Genomic DNA, 19,616 nt, shown 5'->3' with positions numbered 1-19,616 from the left:
CTGATAACCATTGTTTTTGTGTCACCGTAGCAAAAGAGAATAATACATTGAGACTTAAAAGTGCACAACGATTGAGAACTCAGAGGGAAATTGCTACATATGTTTCCTGGGCACATCCTGGCTCACTTTGACCATTATAGATTCATAGATTCATAGATACTAAGGTCAGAAGGGACCATTCTGATCATCTAGTCCGACCTCCTGCACAGCGCAGGCCACAGAATCTCACCCCCCCACTCCTATGAAAAACCTCACCTATGTCTCAGCTATTAAAGTCCTTAAATCATGGTTTAAAGACTTCAAGGAGCAGAGAAGCCTCCCTCAAGTCAACTGTGCCCCATGCTACAGAGGAAGGTGAAAAACCTCCAGGGCCTCTCCAATCTGCCCTGGAGGAAAATTCCTTCCCGACCCCAAATATGGCAATCAGCTAAACCCTGAGCATATGGGCAAGATTCACCAGCCAGATACTACAGAAAATTCTTTCCTGGGTAACTCAGATCCCATCCATCTAATATCCCATCTCAGGGGATTAGTCCTATTTACCCTGAATATTTAAAGATCAATTACTTACCAAAATCCCATTATCCATCATACCATCTCCTCCATAAACTTATCAAGTAGAATCTTAAAACCAGATAGATCTTTTGCCCCCACTGCTTCCCTTGGAAGGTTATTCCAAAACTTCACTCCTCTGATGGTTAAAAACCTTTGATTTCGAAAACTTTTGATTTTGAAAACGTCTGATTTCAAGTCTAAGCTTTATTATAGCTTTTTAGGTTTACACAACATTTCTTTAAAGATAATTGGATGTTGAATTTAAAATATAATAAAATATAATTTTTTCTGCTTAGGGTCCCATTGGTGAACAAGGCAGTTCTGGGGTTCCAGGTCCTTTTGGCCCTAGAGTGAGTACATTGTGTTATATATAAGTGTATGAAAACAATCAAATTTCTGTTTACAGTTCACTGTTAGGCAGATGACGTTTGTTGATCTTAGCCTAAAATAACTTCATGTAATGGTTATCTTATTCTCTTTCACTGAGGTAAATTCTATTGTTTAATAACTGATGTAGCAAAAACTTTTACAGACGTATACTTGTTAGTCATCTTCTGTCTGCCCAGCCACTGCACACCTCACAGCTGGAGCACAACTCCGCTCTTCCTAGCAAGAACCCCCACAACCTCCCTGTTTGGTGATCATCCTCACCAGGGGAGCATCCCTCACTCCCACTGGCTCTCACACTCTTCCCCAGCGTCCAACCCTACAACGTGGAGCCATCATCAGATAAGCCCTTGGCTGGTCCCCTGCCTTCAGTCGTTTCTGGCCCGTGGTTCTGACTCTCCATCTTAGAAGTCAGCAGGCAACTCCCTCTGCTGTTCTCTGGCCTTCAGCCCTCCTGTCTGGCTCTATGGCATAAGGCTGGAGAAATTCAGAAGTACCAGTATATAGTAAAATTCAGCTACCTTCTAAACGTCAGACAAAAACCAAGTTACTACTTTTAAATTAATTACTTTTCAGAAATCATGGGATTGCTTCAGGAGGAGATATTATTTACATTTAATATAAAAGGCATTTTAGTAAATTGGCTAATGTGCTTGTATTAAAACCCATCTTTAATTCTCTAATTTTATTCAGGGCCCTCCAGGTCCAGTTGGTCCTTCAGGCAAAGATGGAAGTCCTGGACCACATGGGCCACTGGGGCCTCCTGGTGTAAGAGGAAGTCTAGGAGAAGCAGGTCCAGAAGTAAGTTCATGGAATTTGGGGAGATAAGCTGCCTTCTGGTATTCTCATGTTAAAACTCATAGGAACACTCTGTCAAATTGATCTTAGATTTATGAGTAATGCCTAATCACAGATTAGTGTTTCTTAAATACTTATAACTCCACAAATAATCTATATGATAGGGTTTTAGCCATGACATTTGTGAACTGAAATATAGTATGTTAGATGTTTCCATCAAAAGCTACTCTGGAAGTTAGAGAAAGAGAAGATGTGCTAGTTAAGTTAGTTAGTTCTCTAGAATACACTTTGCAGTGAGCTATCCTGTCTAGTTCTGAATGACTCCAGAGATGGGACTTTCACCACTTCCCCAGGGAGCGTGTTCTACACCCTCATAAATCTTAGAGAATTTCTTCTGATATTGATTCTAATAGTTCTTCTTTGAGTGCTTGCTCATGTCGATTCCATTCTAGGTGTGTGAGCACCCACTTGCGCGGCCATTGGAGATTTTTTGCCTTAATGGTATCCGTAGGACCAGCTGTGTCACCTTGAGTGATGCGGTTATGTGTCAGTATATCAGGAGCCGCCGGCCCTACACCCTCTCAGTTCCTTCTTACCACACATGGTGGTTAGTTGGAGCGCTTTTCCTTGCATAGCAAGGGCTAGTGTTTTCGTCTCTTCTGACTTCGAGTCTTAGGGCCTTGTAAATAGTTGTTTATAGTAGTTAGTGTTAAGTAGTTGTTAAGTGTAGTTAGGAGTTAGAAGTTCTTCGGGGTTTAAGCCCTGTGTGGACTGTAACAGGCCTGTGCCTGTAACTGACTCCCATAGCAGCTGCCTCAAGTGCTTGGGGGAATCATATATGAAGGACAAGTGTCATATTTGTAAAAAATTTCAACCCAGGACTCAGAAAGAGCAGGATATTCGTTTGCAGGTTATCCTCATGGAAGTTGCCCTTTGTTCAGCTTCTGAGTCATCCTCCCAAGACCTGCCTAATACCTCAGCCTTGGTGCCCAGCGCACCCCCTTCTCCAGTGTCCCGAAAGAAATGAAGCATTGGTCTCTGGCACCGGGCAAGAAAAATCATGGGGCATCGGGCAAAGGACACAGTTTGGGCTGCCCTGCCCACTCCGGAGCCACGAGGACATGCCTCCCCTGGTTGGGGTACTTAGCCCCTTAAAGGATCCACCACCAACTCCAGGAGCGGTAGTGGACCCAAATGTCTGACAGCATCAATGCCTTCCGAAGCTCCCCTGGCACTGAGAGAGCAGAGGCCTCTGCCCACGCTGCAGGAAGTGGCAAAGGCTCCCTACAAGGACAAGCCAGCCACTAAGACACCTCAGGGGGCAGTGGTGCACCACCGATCCCCCGAGATAAGGCAGCACTCTCCATCTCCTCTCCGCAGATCTCTGGCGTTGCAGCCCAGATTATCTGGTGCTTGTCACTGGCACCAAGATTGTGGTCCCAGCCATCTTGATGCGGATCGCCTTGGGGGAGGTGCCAGTCTCCGTTCCACCAGCACCATTCACCTTCCTGCTGGTCGTCCTCTCAGCGCAGATCTCGGTTGCCTGCAATGTTGGAGCGCTCCCCATCATGATTTTGTTCCCCTCAGCCCCGGTTCTCTCAATACCAGCGCCGATCCTCCCACTCCAAACACTGGTCTCTGGTGGCAACGGTCAGCAGCCAGACACAGGCGTTGATGGCCCCACTGTGGTCACCATAAGGGGATTCCTCTGGCACAGAAGGGCAGTTCAGCCCCTTGCCAAGACCCCACTGGCACGATTGGGCACCTGAGGCTGCATCAACTTCTATGGCGCCAGCTTGGCAGCACAGCCAGTGGCCAGCGCCATGGCCCTATTGGAGTGCATGGGGCATGCCGGTGATGACGATGCCCCCTTTGCACTGCTCATCTGCCACTGCCTTGGAGCAACAGCTGGCGGCACTGGGATCGGTGCGTGAGACCCGCTTGGTGGTCAGGGTAGAGGAGACAGTGCTCACCCCAAAAACCCCTCCCCCATGGGGGATAATGCCCTGGAGTCTCCCCTGGTGGTACAGTCCTCATCCCTGAATGAGGTAGTCATGGGATCTTCAAGGGCCAGCCTGCCAGGCTATTTTAAGGAACACCAGGCTCTGCTTCGATGGGTGATCGAGAACTTGGGCCTAGTGGAACAGATGGCTGAGAAGACGGACACCTTGTTCAAGTCCTCTCAGCCTCTACCCAAGCATGTGTTGCACTTCCAGTGCATGACGGGGTCCTGAAAATTGCCAAAGCCCTCTGAAAAACTCCGTTATCCATCCCTCCCACCTCCAAAGGGCTGAAAAGAAGTACTTTGTCTTGGCCAAAGGGTTTGAGTATGTATTTACCCACCTCCGGGCTCGCTGGTTGTCTCTGCGACCAACAAAAGAACAAGCAGGGGCACACTAGTTCAAACCCCAAAAGTAAAGAGGCCAAAAGACTGGACCTTTTTGGGAGAAAAATGTATTCAATGGCCAGCCTGCAATTCTGAGTGGCGAACCACCAGGTCATCTTGGGTGGGTACAATTTTAACTTATGGGACTCCCTCCATAAGTTCAAGGAGTCCCTCTCTCAGGATCTGGCTAGCTGCAATGAACTCTGAGCTCAGCTCCACTGATACTTTTTGTGAGTCACCTAGAGTGGAATCGATGTGAGCAAGCACTCGAAGAAGAAAAAACGGTTAACTACTTTTCGTAACTGTTGTTCTTTGAGATGTGTTGCTCATGTCCATTCCATTACCTGCCCTCCTACCTCTCTGTTGGAGTTGCTGGCAAGAAGGAACTGAGAGGGCGTAGACATATAGAGACGCCTGAGCATGGCACTCAAGGGGGGCTCCACAGCCGGCCCTACGGATACTGCTATGGCAAAAGTCTCTGACGACCACGCACGTGGGCGCGCGCGCACACCTAGAATGTAGTGGACATAAGCAACACATTTCAAAGAACAACACTTACGAAAGGTAGGTAACCGTTTTTTCCTGTTTTGAATTTCAGTCCGCTATGCCTAGTTATAGCCCCTTATTCCATCCTAAACAATTCCTCTTGTTGCTTGGAGTTCAGATACTACAAGTACTTGAGAGAATTACCTTTGTACATCCTTGCTTATTGATCAGATCCGGCATAGATATTTAAAGGCCAAGTTCTGCTCAGTTATGCAGGTGTAAATGTAGGATGACATAAGTGAACTGAATTACTCCAGGTTTCAGAGTAGCAGCCGTGTTAGTCTGTATCCGCAAAAGAAAAGGAGTACTTGTGGTACCTTAGAGACTAACAAATTTATTTGAGCATAAGCTTTCGTGAGCTACAGCTCACATCATCAGATGCATTCAGTGGAAAATACAGGTGTAATGACACATCCACTCCCAGTCTTTATTCAAGCCTAAGTTAATTGTATCCAGTTTGCAAATTAATTCCAATTCAGCAGTCTCTCGTTGGAGTCTGTTTTTGAAGTTTTTTTGTTGAAGAATTTCCACTTTTAGGTCTGTAATCGAGTGACCAAAGAGATTGAAGTGTTCTCTGACTGGTTTTTCAATGTTATAATTCTCGACGTCTGATTTTTGTCCATTTATTCTTTTACGTAGAGACTGTCCAGTTTGACCAATGTACATGGCAGAGGGGCATTGCTGGCACATGATGGCATATATCACATTGGTAGATGTGCAGGTGTACAAGCCTCTGATAGTGTGGCTGATGTGATTAGGCCCTATGATGGTGTTCCCTGAATAGATATGTGGCAACGGGCTTTGTTGCAAGGATAGGTTCCTGGGTTAGTGGTTTTGTTGTGTGGTGTGTGGTTGCTGGTGAGTATTTGCTTCAGGTTGCGGGGCTGTCTGTAAGCAAGGACTGGCCTGTCTCCCCAGATCTGTGAGAGTGATGGGTCATCCTTCCAGATAGGTTGTAGATCCTTGATGATGCATGGAGAGGTTTTAATTGGTGGCTGAAGGTGATGGTTAGTGGTGTTCTGTTATTTTCTTTGTTGGGCCTGTCCCTGTAGTAGATAACGTCTGGATACTCTTCTGGCTCTGTCAATCTGTTCTTCACTTCAGCAGGTGGGTATTGTAGTTGTAAGAATGCTTGATAGAGATCTTGTAGGTGTTTGTGTCTGTCTGAAGGGTTGGAGCAAATGCAGTTGTATCGTAGAGCTTGGCGGTAGACAATGGATTGTGTGGTGTGGTCTGGATGAAAGATGAAGGCATGTAGGTAGGCATAGTGGTCAGTACGTTTCCGGTACAGGGTGGAGTTTATGTGATCATCGCTTATTAGCACCGTAGTGTCCAGGAAGTGGATCTCTTGTGTGGACTGGTCCAGGCTGAGGTTGATGGTGGGACGGAAATTATTGAAATCATGGTGGAATTCCTCAAGTGTTTCTTTTCTATTGGTCCAGATGATAAATATGTCAACGATGTAGCACAAGTACAGTAGGGGTATTAGGGACAAGAGCTGAGGAAGCGTTGTTCTATTTCAGCCATAAAAATGTTGGCATACTGTGGGGCCATGCGGGTACCGATAGCAGTGCTGCTGATTTGAAGGTATACATTGTCCCTAAATGTGAAATAGTTATGGGTGAGGACAAAGTCACAAAGTTCAGCCACCAGTTTGCTGTGATATTATCAGGGATTCTGTTCCTGACGGCTTGTAGTCCATCTTTGTGTGGAACGTTGGTGTAGAGGGCTTCTACATCCATAGTGGCTAGGATGGTGTTTTCAGGAAGATCACCGATGGATTGTAGTTTCCTCAGGAAGTCAGTGGTATCTCGAAGATAGCTGGGAGTACTGGTAGCGTAGGGCCTGAGGAGGGAGTCTACATAGCCAGACAATCCTGCTGTCAGGGTGCCAATGCCTGAGATGATGGGGAGTCCAGGATTTCCAGGTTTATGGATGTTGGCTAGCAGATAGAATACCCCTGGTCGGGATTCTAGGGGTGTGTCTGGGTGGATTTGTTCTTGTGCTTTTTCAGGGAGTTTCTTGAGCAGATGGTGTAGTTTCTTTTGGGTAACCCTCAGTGGAATCAGAGGGTAATGGCTTGTAGAAAGTGGTGTTGGAGAGCTTCCAAGCTACCTCTTCTTCATATTCTGACTGATTCATGATGACGACAGCACCTCCTTTATCAGCCTTTTTGATTATGATGTTAGAGTTGTTTCTGAGGCTGTGGATGGCATTGTATTTTGCACAGCTGAGGTTATGGGCACGTGATGCTGCTTTTCCACAATTTCAGCCCATGCACGTCGGCAGAAGCACTCTATGTAGAAGTCCAGTCTGTTGTTTTGACCTTCAGGAGGAGTCCACCCAGAATCCTTCTTTTTGTAGTCTTGGTAGAAAGGTCTCTTTGGGTTAGTATGTTGTTCAGAGGTGTGTTGGAAATATTCCTTGAGTATCTAATAGCAGAATTTGGCCTTAATTCTTTCAAATGTTTCTTATGAGGGTAGCAAATGTTGTATTTGAATTTTTTAAAAAGCTTTAGGGTGATCCAGAGTTACAGACCTGATAAATTGGTTGAAATGATAAACAGAATAATTAACATCCGGTAGAATATGCTCTCATAGGATCTAACCAAAATGGTTTTGGCAAAAGAAAATCTTGTCTCACTAATCTCTTAGAATTCTTTGAGCAATGGATAAAGGAGAACTGCTTGATATAATGTATGAAGACTTCCCAAAGACTTTGACAAGGTTCTGCATAAGATGCTACTAAAGAAGCTGAATAATCCTCAAGTGAGAGGCAAATTATTGTTGTGGAATCAAAAACTTTAATTTTAATTAAAAGGAAAGAGTAAGATTAAATGGTAAACTTTTATTATGGCCAAAGGTTAACAGTGTGGGGTACCTCAAGGCTCCATAAAAGGTTCTGTGTTGTTCAATATATTTATCATAGTCTGGAAAGTGGGTGAGTAGAGACGTAAAATTTGGAAATGATACAAAGTTATCTAGGTCAGTTAGGACCAGAAAAGTGAGGAACTTCAGAGAGACGTAAAGAAGCTATGTGAATGGACAACATGATGGCAAATGAAATCCAATGTTGATAAATGCAAAGTACTGTTAATTGTACATTTAAACTACTCAGACACCTTATGGGGTTCTAGATTAACTGTATCAATTCAAGAAAGGGACCAGGTTGCCATTTTAGTCTGATAAATGAAAACTTCTGTTCAATATGCAGCCGTGGTTAAAAAGCTAACAAGATATTAAATGCATAAGGAATGGGATGCTGAATAGTAACAAAAAATTATAATGCCTTTATATATATCGGTGGGGCAGCTTCATTGGAATTCTGTGCGCGGTACTGGGGACCCCATCAAAAAGGATAGACTTAAGGGGGTTCAGAAAAGAGTGGCAGTCAAAGGCTTAAAAAACTCTTGTATGATGAGAGATTGAAAAGATGGGGATTATTTACTTTGAAGAAGAGATGAGACATGATAAAATATCTTTAACGGTACAGGTAGATTGGGAACTGCTGTCTCATACCCAAGAATTCTTGGCAGTTCCCATGTCTGAATCAGTTTTTCATTTTTGTTGCTGTTATCTGAATTCCCTCCAAATTATCAGTATATTTCAGCTGCTACTGAGGTGTCATGAAATGAATGCAGAATTCAGAATTTTGAGTAGAGTATTTATTATACCTTGAATCTAAAACAGATCAGATAAGTAGTTGAGACAGTGAGGTAGGATGTCTCAGACTATTATTTCTAGTTTTACTTTCTCTCAATACTTACCTCAGTTACAAATTCACAATAACATATTAAGAAATATATTTCTTACCATGATTCCTAGACACAAAATGCATTAGGTTGATGGGCATGCTTCTGGTTGGACGATTGGAACATTAGTTTTGAACTCTGATTATTTACTATTAAAGGGAGTTTCACAGCTAAATCTCAGTGTGCCTGTGGTGGTATCAGAACATCAGATTTAGAATTAGAAGCCACAAAATTCAGATCCTAAAGCTCAAGGCTCTTTAGATCAAGGTGTTGGTTTGACCCATTGTAGAGTGCATTATTCAATGATTAACACCGACAAAGCCCACATTTAGTACAGTATTCCTATGTACTTGCTAAAAAGCTTTCCTGAATTTCAGGCCAAAATGCTCAGAGCTGTACAAGACAAAGTTAGAGACAGTCTGTGCCCTTAGTTGTGTGGGCCTATCTTCTTATCTCTATCCTTAGAGACAGGAGTCAGCTGCTAAGTGTTGCTCTGGAACTTTCCCTAAGTTTGAGGGTGATTGGATCTGAGATTTTGGCTAGGCTTGTCTTTTTAAAAACTATACTGTCCCATACCCCACTCTGTCTAATGAAAGGATCTTGTGTATCTCTATTACTACTTTTACTTTTAGGGTCCTCCAGGTGATCCTGGTCCCCCAGGTCCCCCAGGCCCACCAGGTCACCTCACAGCTGCCATTGGTGACATTATGGGCCACTTTGATGACAGTATGGCAGATCCACTGCCAGAATTCACTGAAGATGAAGCAGCCCCTGATGACAACAATAAAACTGATCCAGGAGTCCATGCACACTGAAGTCACTGAGTAGCCAGATTGAAACCATGCGCAGCCCCGATGGCTCCAAGAAACATCCAGCACGCACTTGTGATGATCTAAAGCTCTGTCATCCATCCAAGAAAAGCGGTGTGTATAAAATGCAACATTTAATAATGTAGTATCTGCATATGCTGCATTGTCCTGGTGTACTGCCATTCTGGTCTTAGGATCTCTGGGAAAACATGAACGATATAGGTTGTTGTGGTATTAGCTGTAGTTCATGCCAGGTCTTTTGAATTAAGGAGCTCAAAAACCTCTTGCAAAAATGTTGTTTATTCTTCAGTATTTTATTGCGTAAGGCACTTGGATATTTCACTGGAGTGCCACCCCTGTAAGTGTGATCACACTGGAGCGCCACTCCTGTATGTGATCACAGTGATAAGCTGGTACAGTGCATGTTTGAGGCAATAATAATTAAGCATTGGAGGCTAAATGTTGCCTTTGGATGCATAATACATTCAGTTGCTAAAATAACATGGGTTACCCAGCTTGATTTTGTATATCTCATTGTTCTTTGAGTAGTGTGTTAGAATTACTCTAAGTTACACTGGCTCACAGCACCACATAAGAATTGTCTGGCAGCTAAGGATCAGCTAGGGAGAGAGCAACCCCAGCCTTTCCCCTTTTCCTGCAGCTGTGCCCCCTGTGCCAGGCTTGTCTGCTTTGTTCCAAGGGGCTTTATAATGGGCTTAAGCAATGCTTAATTTGTGCCAGGGCTGAGTCCTGTCTCCTCTAGACTTGGCATTTTATAGCCCTGGCACCTCTGGGCTTGCCACGTCAGTTATTAAAGTAAAAATATTGCTCGAGCCCTGGCACCTCTTTCATTACAAATTAAGAACTGGGCTTAAGCAAAAATTCAGGATCTAACTACCCCCAATTTAAAAGTGCTTAAAATACGGAACCTACTATTATGCTTGAACTTATCTCTGGAGTGTACATTAAAACAAGTAGAGGATTGTTACATCATACCAAATATAGTTACACAAGTTGTTTATTGATCAGCTAAACTGGTTAGCCATTGAGTCATCAAAATAAAAGACATTAGGTAAATGTGGAGCTTGTGTTTTGTAGTACCTAGAGAGATTCCTAATTATAACTCCCTAATTCATTTAGGAATCTTACTAATATAGCAGAGATTAATTTTTTTGTGTTTTGCAGGAGAATATTGGGTTGACCCTAACCAAGGTTGTGTTGAAGATGCTGTAAAAGTCTACTGCAATATGGAAACTGGAGAGACTTGTATTTCTGCAAACCCATCTAGCGTCCCACGCAAAACATGGTGGACTAGTAGATCTCCGGACCTCAAGCCTGTGTGGTATGGCCTTGATATGAACAGGGGATCACAGGTAACTAAATATATTTAAATGGGATAAAAAAGGGGTGATAAAATTTGTAAACATTGATATTTTTAAATTTAAATAAGATATTTTTATTTAAATTAAATACAGATTTGTTTTTAAAATAAAGCCATTTAAAATTAAATTTGAAATTGACAGCCTGTGTTAAAGCCCAAACGTATTATAATCTATTAAATAATAGTAAGTAGTAAATAGTAAGTTGCTGCCAAGTTTTAAAGGAAATCAAACCAATGGATTGGTGGAAGTCGCTGAATAAGCACCTGGAACCATAATTTGTTGAAGTACTAAACCACCTTTTGACAGCAGAAGCATCTCTGTAGATGCAGAGAGAATATTTTCTTTATTTAAGTGTATTCAACTATATCAGTTCAATGAAAAATTCATTCAAAGTTAAGAAAATGATTGGTTTCAGAGTAGCAGCCGTGTTAGTCTGTATTCGCAAAAAGAAAAGGAGGACTTGTGGCACCTTAGAGACTAACAAATTTATTTGAATGTAAGCTTTTGTGAGCTACAGCTCACTTCATCGGATGCATTTGGTGGAAAATACAGTGAGGAGATTGATATACACACACAGAGAACATGAAACAATGGGTTTTATCATACACACTGTAAGGAGAGTGATCACTTAAGATGAGCCATCACCAGCAATGGGGGGGAAAGGAGGAAAACCTTTCATGGTGACAAGCAAGGTAGGAATAAAAGGAGTACTTGTGGCATCTTAGAGACTAACAAATTTATTAGAGCATAAGCTTTCGTGAGCTACAGCTCACTTCATCGGATGCATCCGATGAAGTGAGCTGTAGCTCATGAAAGCTTATGCTCTAATAAATTTGTTAGTCTCTAAGGTGCCACAAGTACTCCTTTTCTTTTTGCGAATACAGACTAACACGGCTGCTACTCTGAAGCAAGGTAGGCTATTTCCAGCAGTTAACAAGAACATCTGAGGAACAGTGGGGGGTGGGGTGGGGGGGAGAAATAACATGGGGAAATAGTTTTACTTTGTGTAATGACTCATCCATTCCCAGTCTCTATTCAAGCCTAAATTAATTGTATCCAGTTTGCAAATTAATTCCAATTCAGCAGTCTCTTGTTGGAGTGGAAAAAGCAGGAAAACTTGTTTTTCTCTTCCAATATATGAATTAAAAACTAGGTGTGAAACTATGAAATTTACTAGTTTCAAATCTTGTTAGGACATAGTGATCAGAAACAATCCGTTTAATTCACTAACTATAGATACTTCCTTTGGTTAATAATTCAGTTAGTTTTAAATACAAAACATGTTTTGATTAACTTTTTGATAAACTTTTTTCTTATATATGCAGCACATTTAAGACATTTTATTTAATAAAATGGAATACAATTCTGTTTTTGTACATTTTAATTGAATTTGAATTTCCATCCAAATAGAGCTTGATACAAATCACAAGTGAAAAAACCAATCAACTAGTAAATAAATGCATCATTCACCATTTTCTAACATAATAAAAATTCTAACATGTAAAAATTAAGAATATGAATAAATGTAAGTTAAGCTACATGCTTAAATAAATGTGTACAGATATAATGTATTTTTCTGGTTAGCAAAAAGCAGCACCAAATCCAGTGTGAAGGCTATATTTAGTTGCAAATCAACATTTTTAATGATTACCAGCCAATGAAAATCAACTTGTCTTTAGGAAAATAACTAAAAAATACAAATGGAAAACATGAGAAAAATCAATTATTTAAATTTAAATCAGCTCCCGCTTGCTGATTTAAATTGCTTTGATTTAATTAAATCCGCCCTGTGAGAAGGCTCTTCTCCAGATTCTTTCTTTTTCTTTTTCTTTTTGGATATTAAATACTATTTTGAGCAGATCATGCCATGATAAGAACTTTATAAATACTGGTAGACAGATTGTCTGACATTCAAGTTGTTACTTACTTGATTCAAATATATTGTTTACTCTTCACAAATATAAAACTTCCTTCTGTATCCTAACTTAATTCCCAAAAACCTGGTTTCACAAACAAAATGTTGTAATCTATATGCCTAATTGTACCGTCCCTATGCAGACATAACTCCTAGTGATTATGTTTAAGGCTGCAATTTAGTTATGGGGGTCATGGAAGTCATGGCATCCGTGATTTCCAAAGACCTCAGTGATTTCAGCCAGCGCCGCCTGAAGCTGCAAGGTCCCCTGCCACCTGTGAAGGCAGGGAGCTGGGGGATCTGCCACTCCTGGCTGCCGTCGGTGGCTTTCACGAGTGACAGGAGGGACCCGGTGGCAGGGGGGACCTGCCATGGCGGGCGGCAGGGAGGATCCCCAGAGCTCCGGGCCGCCATGGGAGGCAGGGGGGACCCTTGCATCTTGGAGCTGCCAGTGGAGGACCGTGTAGCTCCCAGCTGCCTCTCCCTCCCCCCCCCAGCTCCCCAGGCTACGCATTCTGTCATGGGTATTTTTAGTAAAAGTCACGGACAGGTCACAAGCTTCTGTGAATTTTTCATTATTTCCTGTGACCTGTCCGTGACTTTTCCTAAAAATATCCGTGTCAAAACTTAACCTGAAAAATACCAGGCTTCCAGAATGAGCTTCAGAACTCTGAGCCCCTTGGTCACTGAAGATTAAGATGAAGGATTCCTATGAGGGCATTAAAGGCAGTCGTTGCTGTGGGTGCTAGCATCTCACAGTAGGTGTTTAGCATTTTACAGATTTGAGAATATTTAATCCATGATCTGATGGAGGGGAGGTAGAGTTCACCACCAAGAAAAATTGTAAAAAAATAATTAATATGTTAACAACACAGTCAGGTCTGATAAGTACCCAGTATAGCCTTCGTAATATTCACTTGCAAACTCTAGAGACTGGTAGTTGAAAAGAAATTCTCAGACTTGACTGATTATAGCTAGCATATATTATAAGAAGACATTGCAGATAGAGAAGATTTTCCTCATGCTCTGTACATTACCTGGTTTGTGGGAAGTATACATTTTCCAGCCAATATTAAATTACATTTTCTACACTACAGTCACTCAAATTATATGAATAAAATGAAAAATATATAGGAAGAGAAAATGCAAAATATTAGCAAAATGTTGTCTGATTTCTGATTATTCACAGAGAAGAGTGCAAATAGCTAACAATGTTCTATAAAGGTCACGAGATATAAGCATTCTTTCTAGCTCCAGTCTAAGTAATGTGTTCTGATAAAATCTGTAGTTAGTATAATATATTCAAACTTCTTTGATTACTATTGATATTACTGAATAAAATGTATGTAAAATAAGATCCTAAAATTACAATAAAATAGTTACATTTTTAAAATGTTTTCTGTGGTTGACATTTATTATATATATTTGGCTGCTGCTCTAGTGAGCTATTTACATTTAACGTTAGAGGCATTGACCCAGCTTTGAGTTTCTTCAGGTTGGACCTTTGTGCCAATTCGGAATCCTGTTAAATTTGGTAGGGATCTATTGGGATGTGTATGTGGTTCTCAGTGCAGGACTGGGGCCTTAGCTAAAAAGGTATTATGGGTTATGGCCAAAATTTTCCAAAGTGGCCTCAGTTTCTGGGTGCCCAGCTTGGAGAAAATTATTAAAGAATTCTAATGATTATTGGACTTGCCATGTCTGGAAATCTTTAATATTACTGGTTTCAGAATAGCAGCCGTGTTAGTCTGTATCTGCAAAAAGAAAAGGAGGACTTGTGGCACCTTAGAGACTAACAAATTTATTTGAGCATAAGCTTTCGTGAGCTACAGCTGAATGCATCCAATTAAGTGAGCTGTAGCTCACGAAAGCTTATGCTCAAATAAATTTATTAGTCTCTAAGGTGCCACAAGTCCTCCTTTTCTTTTTATTATATTACTGACATCCACAAACTTTATATGAATTCATGTAACCTAAGATAATCTATCTTGTATTTTTGCAGTTTGTCTATGGAGACAGTGAGTCACCAAATACAGCTGTCACCCAAATGACCTTCCTGCGCCTTCTGTCAAAGGAAGCCTCCCAGAATATCACATACCATTGTAAGAACAGTATAGGATATATGGATGACCAGTCTAAGAACCTGAAGAAAGCTGTAATTCTTAAGGGGTCTAATGATCTTGAGATCAAAGCAGAAGGAAACAATCGATTTAGATATACTGTCCTTCAGGACAGCTGCTCTGTAAGTTCTAACTTTTCAAAACTGATTTCATCATGTTTATAGAGAAAAATGACTTTTGGGGGCCTTTAATATTTTCAGATCTTTTCAAGTTGGAAAAAATCCACAGAATTGAACATTTCTAAAGTAATAATACAATAGAAATTCTTCCTGAGTGTCAGAATAATAGAGTTTACAGGTGGAAAAGACATTTGGTCCAGATTTTCAGAGCTGGACACACAAAATTGAATTCTGAACAATTTAGAGGAATTATTAATTACTAGTTACTATTATTTATTATTATACCAGGTCTCTGTCTCTTCTTCCCTCCTTTCACTCTCCATCTCCATTTGCTACTGTGTGTGATCAGCCAAAGAATCCAGATAAGTCCAAAATCAAATGTTTCTGTGCCAAGTAAGTAGGACCTTAGATACTGTGTACAGTTGCTAATCCTTTGGTACTTGTACTTAGAACTGGAAAGAAGGGATCTTCTAAAGAGAAAGTCCACAGTGTAAAGAAGAAACAGCTTAGATCAGTGCTGGGCCAGTTTGTTTACTGGCCGCGTCCGCAGGTTTGGCCGATTGCGGCTCCAATTGGCCATGGTTCGCCGCTACAGGCCAATGGGGGCTGTGGGAAGGGCGGCCAGCACATCCCTCGGCCCGCGCCACTTTCTGCAGCCCCCGTTGGCCTACAGCAGCGAACCGCGGCCAGTGGGAGCCATGATCAGCCAAACCTGTGGACACGCAGGTAAACAAACCGTCCCAGCCTGCCAGGGGCTTTCCCTGAACAAGCGGTAGACCAGAGTTGAGAACCACTGACTTAGATCATAGAAATGTAGGGCTGGAAGTTTCTGAGATTGCTTCATCTAGTTCCTTAATACTCTAACAGGAATTTAATCAGGCCCTGACAATTTATCTGAATATTCTTTAAGCTGTTCTTTCTCTACTTTGGTATGCATTCATTTCCCCTTGTTATTAATAGTAATTGTGTTGAGTATCTGGTCTTTTTAATGAAGACTGAAGCAAAATAGGCAATAAACACCTCAGTCTTTAGATGTCATCAATTATTAGCTCTCCTTTCCCACTAAATATCAGACCTTTCCTTTGTCTTTCTCTTGCTCCTAATGTAGTTAAAGACCCTCATTTTATGACCTTTTATGTCCCTTGATAGGTGAAACTCATTATGTGCCTCAACCTTTTAGATTTTGTCCTTAGGTGCTTGTGCTTTTTATGTGTGTGTGTACTCTTTAGCAATTTGTCCATGTTTCTATTTTTCGTAGGATTTCTTTTTGATTTTCAGATGGAGCTGTATTAGCCTCTTACTAGTCTTTCCATCTTTCCTTCTCATTAGGTTAGTTTACAGTTTTGCCTTTAATCTTGTCTCCTTGAGAAACGACCAGCTTTCCTGAATGCCTTTTTTCCCGTAGATTTTCTTCCTATGGGACCTTACCTACCAGTTTTCTGTGTTTGTTAAAGTTTGCATTTTGAACTCCATTGTCCTTATTCTGCTGCTCTTATTCCTCGTTTCCTTAGAATCATAAATGTGCTGCTCTAAATTTCCCCCTGCACCATACCATTTTCAGCCTACAACGCCCAATCCTGGAATTCTGTATAATTTTTTGTAATGTAAAATGAGTTTTTATTTTGGAATGAATGAGAATATTCCCCCACCATCTCCAGCTTCATTTTCTGCTTGTTTCTGCACAGAAGTTTACCCAGTGTTTATTATATGTAGTAGTACATTATTAATACATCAAAAAGAAATTGTTTTACTTTCAAAATTAATCTAATTTTATGGCAGCAATATTGCTATTTAAGATTCAAGACTGAAGACTCAGATGGGCAAGCATTTTTTTTAAATGAAAAAGCTTCAGTAAGCAATTGCAGTACAAGAGGACATACATTGTGCAGTAGATGTACAGTAGGGTCTATCTGGACTGTCTCTGATAGTGTTGTAGGCTTCTGCTGGCACTCAAGTTGCTTTTCAAATGAGCTTGAACCATGGCATAACATTTCCCTCACTTGTTTTTCAGAAACGCAATGGGAACATTGGCAAGACTGTCTTTGAATACAGAACACAGAATGTGGCACGCTTACCTATCATAGATATCGCCCCAGTGGACATTGGTAATACAGACCAGGAATTTGGCATTGAGATTGGGCCAGTGTGTTTTGTGTAAAAGAAAGAGGAAAATATTAACACACCACCACCAACAACAACTAAACACAAGAACTTAGACTGATGGAAGTTATCCTGAGACTCTTGAAGTAATGGCTGATATTGCATCAGCATTGTACATACAGTTCTTTTAAATGCCTGGCTTCCTTCAGAATATTTATTTTACTTACAAACCTTCAGTTTTAAATGATCTAAACCAACTTTTCAGTGCAGCAGTACAATTTAAAAAGGACCAATGATTACCCTTTTAAAAAATCTGGATGATAATTGTCGGACTTTTTTTCTCACCTTCTTTGAGTGTAATTCAAAATTTTTAGGTATTCTATACAGATAGTTTAAAAGTGGAGCTTTGTAAAACTCAAAGGAATACTTCTTTTGCTTGGATGCAGATTGAATAGCAGAAAAGTAGAGCACTTTTGTGAACTCTGGTTTATAATATTTGAACCAAATATGCTTTCCCATAGCATGTTTAAATGAAACCAATGTTCTTCTTTCCCCGGCCAGTCACAAAAAACCCAATTTCCTTAATCGAATAATGCTTTTTAAGTGAGGTCATCTTACTTGCATTATCCTTAGTGAAATGCTTAACAATTCTATGTAAATGTAATAGTCTACACAGAAGTGGATGGCCTTATATTTTATGAGGCCTAGAAGAAATCCCTTCAGCATCATAAACTTTTATGAAAAAAAGTAAATTCATGGGTAAATCTTTGAGTAGGTCTATATTTGAATTTTAAGGGTCTGTCCTTCTCCCTCCTGACAAGGTATATACATAACTCCATACTATTAATGAGGCTTTCACTTGGAGGAGTATGTACCCTTAAATATGTCTATAACCCAATACCCAATTGATTTCTTTTAGTACTTGCATAATCTAATAAACCATTACATATAAAATTTTATAGACCATGTCATAAGTTTGTTTTCAGCTTATGTGTGTCATCAGTCATTCACATGTGTACCAGACCAAGGGTTCAGAGACTCACTGTTGCAGAAATGACTTTTTAGTTGACAACCAGTCATGCATCACCAGTAATTTTGACCTATCAGCCCTGAATTGTCAGGGCAAAAAATGATCCACCATTTCTTAGCATGAGCTACCTCATCTCTAAAAGCTGGGATGCATTTAATATTCTTGTTTTTATTTTAGATACTAAAAGGTGCTATATGCTTCTGTTATTATTCCAAATATGGAGATAGGCAGGGCAAAAATAATAATTTTTTTAAGTGATGGTGCTAAAATGACTTCTGTAAAAGCCTGACAAAATAAAGATACTTACCACCAACATAGTTTTGAAGAGTAAAGCTGTTAGATTTCCAGTGTTTGAAAGAACAGTTTCAGAGTAGCAGCCGTGTTAGTCTGTATTCGCAAAAAGAAAAGGAGTACTTGTGGCACCTTAGAGACTAACAAATTTATTAGAGCATAAGCTTTCGTGAATGCATCCGATGAAGTGAGCTGTAGCTCACGAAAGCTTATGCTCTAATAAATTTGTTAGTCTCTAAGGTGCCACAAGTACTCCTTTTCTTTTGAAAGAACAGTGTTACAGTGCATTTTACCTGTTGGTCATACACTATATGGAATGTTTTGTAATACCAACATGTTTTATTACCTAAAGCATGTGGGTGCAAACATAATTAGAGGGTTTTTTTCTGTTTCTTTATTGCATTTGTGCTCTCCAATGTTTTGTGTGTCTCTTTAAATAAAAAAATAAACAGCTGAGGCAATCCCAAAAGAAAAGCCATGCACATAGCTTTATTCATGTATCTTTGCAAAACATTTAATTAAATACATGCTTCTTGTTATGTCAGTGGTTTCCTTTTTGTAGAATTCCTTCCAACATATCCCATTCAGTTCATTGGTGGGGGGAAACAGAATTTTATAATTTTTGTTGCTGTTTTAAATGATTTAGATGTTTGTAAAATGTGCACCTAAAATATTTTAAATATTGGATTATAGTGGAAATTTTCAGTGATATCCTTTTTTGTTGCAAATCTCACAAGGTGGAAGTTAAATTACATCAAATTATCATCACCTATCTTACTAAAGCTGCCCAGCTAAAGCTGCCCAGCTAATACTCTTTGGAACTCCAGGATGTCAGAATTTTTATTCATGATTGAATAAAATATGATGATCAAATCAGTATGTCAGTTTAAATAATCTCTGATGTTATACAATGTATTTTATAGACCATTTCCAAAGTTATATTTGCAATGATCAAAATAATCAAAAATTAATGTTCAAATAATCAGTCATTCCTAAATTGTAATAGTTCTAGCACTGTAAATTTTAAGTTTGTATGTGCACACCTTTGTACAATAGATATACACAGGAAACCACAAGAGTGTTCAGAGGTTCACATGGGCATAGTCTATTCTGCTGACATGACAAAGGCTCAGTTCTGCGATTTTCACTAGGACAAAACTCCTATTAAAATCTCGTTAAAGTCTACAGGATAGGCTCCTTCAGAGCTGATCTGCAATCTAATCATGGCTGAATGACTGTGGTTAGTACATAATGCTTTATCACAAATTTAGATATTGCTAACTGGTAGTAGTTTGTCATATGGGGTTTATTCAGAGGCATAAAATAAGGAGAAAGTAAACTAAGGGTGAATCTTTTACTCTGTTTCAAGATTTAAAATACTTTTAATCTCTGACCTTCATCCACTGGGATAATATAATCCAGAAATA

The 19,616-nt window shown here is 40.3% G+C and overlaps 1 protein-coding gene across 1 annotated transcript in view; it reads left to right on the top strand.

Annotated features, from left to right (window-relative positions):
- COL5A2 (collagen type V alpha 2 chain) overlaps positions 1-18,728 on the top strand; it is a 184,145-nt gene extending 165,417 nt beyond the window's left edge. The window contains 7 exon segments of the mRNA XM_038422277.2: positions 852-905; positions 1,636-1,743; positions 9,056-9,227; positions 9,230-9,346; positions 10,418-10,605; positions 14,532-14,771; positions 16,780-18,728. Coding sequence (XP_038278205.1) covers positions 852-905; positions 1,636-1,743; positions 9,056-9,227; positions 9,230-9,346; positions 10,418-10,605; positions 14,532-14,771; positions 16,780-16,926 — 1,026 coding nt within the window. The 3' untranslated portion in view covers positions 16,927-18,728.
- The last annotated feature ends 888 nt before the right edge of the window (positions 18,729-19,616 follow it).

Source organism: Dermochelys coriacea, chromosome 11, assembly GCF_009764565.3.
Source record: "Dermochelys coriacea isolate rDerCor1 chromosome 11, rDerCor1.pri.v4, whole genome shotgun sequence".
NCBI classification, from domain to species: Eukaryota; Metazoa; Chordata; order Testudines; family Dermochelyidae; genus Dermochelys; species Dermochelys coriacea.
The sequence above is the reverse complement of the archived record's forward strand: the minus strand, read 5'-3'. Positions and strand labels throughout refer to the sequence as shown.